Here is a 1,644-nt window from a genome sequence, read left to right on the forward strand (position 1 = left end):
ACACAATATAGAGACTGTGTCTGTTCCCCAATCTTAACAAAAGTTTAGAAAGGTGTAGAAAAGTGTAAAAGTGTTTATAGGCTCGAAATTGTATGTTACATGTTTAAAGGATGTGCGATGGATCAGTTGCTTTGATTTATCTTTGTAATCCATCTTCAGCTCGACTGGAGGAAGTGAAGAAATGAGGGTGGGGAAACAGGGGTGGGGAAACCCCTTTCTATTATAAAAACGAGCCACTAAACTTAATGCAGGCAAATTTGCTGTTAGAGAGACAGAGAAGATATCAGAGCTTCACACACCTGCTGAGAACATCAAGATGAATCGTGTATTTCTGGTCCTGGGCTTCGTCCTGATCATGGCGCTCTACTCAGACGCTATGCGTGAGTTTATTACACAATTTTAAATGTAGCTTTGTATGTAGCAATGTAGAAATTTTAAAATCACTTTGCACATTTAGTGTAAGTGTCACAATAAAAGAAAGAAAAGTGTCTAAAAATTAATATTTGTCTGACATTTTGATAATGATAGAATTAGAATAACGATTAATCAATAATCAAACATGCATTACAGTTTATTATTATTCAGTAGAAGTATTTTTATTATCTTTACTACTCATAATAATAATAATAATAATAATAATAATAATATAAAAAATACTAATATAACATATATACACATATATAATATATAATATAATATAAGAATCTTTATTCTTAATAATAATAATAATAACTAGAATGTACATTTCCTGAAGAAAATGTGAATGGTGCTTGCACGTGGCAAGTTCCCCTCATCGGGCTGAGTGTTTTGATATATTACATTTAAACTTTTTCATTTCGCTTATTTTGGGGGCGGGGCTACACGTCACGTCACGTGACGTGACTAAAACACGCGTGAGGCAGTTAGCCCCTCTTCGGGCTGAGTGTTTTGATATATGACATGTCCATGTTGTGCAAACTTTTTGATTTCGCTTATTTTGGGGGCGGGGCTACACGTTACGTCACGTGACGTAACCAAAACACGCGTGAGGCAGTTCCCCTCATCGTGCTGAGTGTTTTGATATATGACATGTCCATGTTGTGCAAACTTTTTGATTTCGCTTATTTTGGGGGCGGGGCTACACGTGACGTCACGTGACGTGACCAAAACATGCGTGAGGCAGTTAACCTCATCGGGCTGAGTGTTTTGATATATGACATGTCCATGTTGTGCAAAATTTATGATTTCGCTTATCTTGGGGGCGGGGCTACATGTGACGTCACGTGAATACCCGGTGGGATGCCAATACTTTTGGACAAAAGTGACTACTAAGTGTTTTGACATTTCATGTAAAAACTGCAGTCATTATGGAATTCTACTTATTATTATACTGCATAGAACAGTTTTTGGGGGCGGGGCTACACGTGAATACCCGGTGGGGTGCCAATACTTTTGGACAAAAGTGTATTGACTGGGGGCCAATACTTGTGGAAACATTGGATTGATAGTGTGGAGTTGATAGTTACATGTATTGAGAGTGTGCTTTACATCTACAGAGAGAACAAAAGAATTTTAAGAATTCCCCATTCAAGTCTATGGGGAAAAAAAAACCCCTTTGAGCTTCCGTAGCTGGAATTCCGATCGCTTATAAAAGTCATAACACAC

At 37.6% G+C, this 1,644-nt stretch overlaps 1 protein-coding gene across 1 annotated transcript in view; it reads left to right on the forward strand.

Annotated features, from left to right (window-relative positions):
• The first annotated feature begins 242 nt into the window (after positions 1–242).
• The window catches only part of LOC132855915 (C-C motif chemokine 18-like), a 3,259-nt gene continuing 1,857 nt past the window's right edge, over positions 243–1,644 (forward strand). Inside the window, exon 1 of the mRNA XM_060885203.1 lies at positions 243–380. Within this exon, the coding sequence (XP_060741186.1) occupies positions 317–380 (64 nt within the window). The 5' untranslated portion in view covers positions 243–316. The remainder of the gene's footprint in view (positions 381–1,644) is intronic.

The sequence above is a fragment of the Tachysurus vachellii genome, chromosome 13, assembly GCF_030014155.1.
Source record: "Tachysurus vachellii isolate PV-2020 chromosome 13, HZAU_Pvac_v1, whole genome shotgun sequence".
Classification (NCBI taxonomy): domain Eukaryota; kingdom Metazoa; phylum Chordata; class Actinopteri; order Siluriformes; family Bagridae; genus Tachysurus; species Tachysurus vachellii.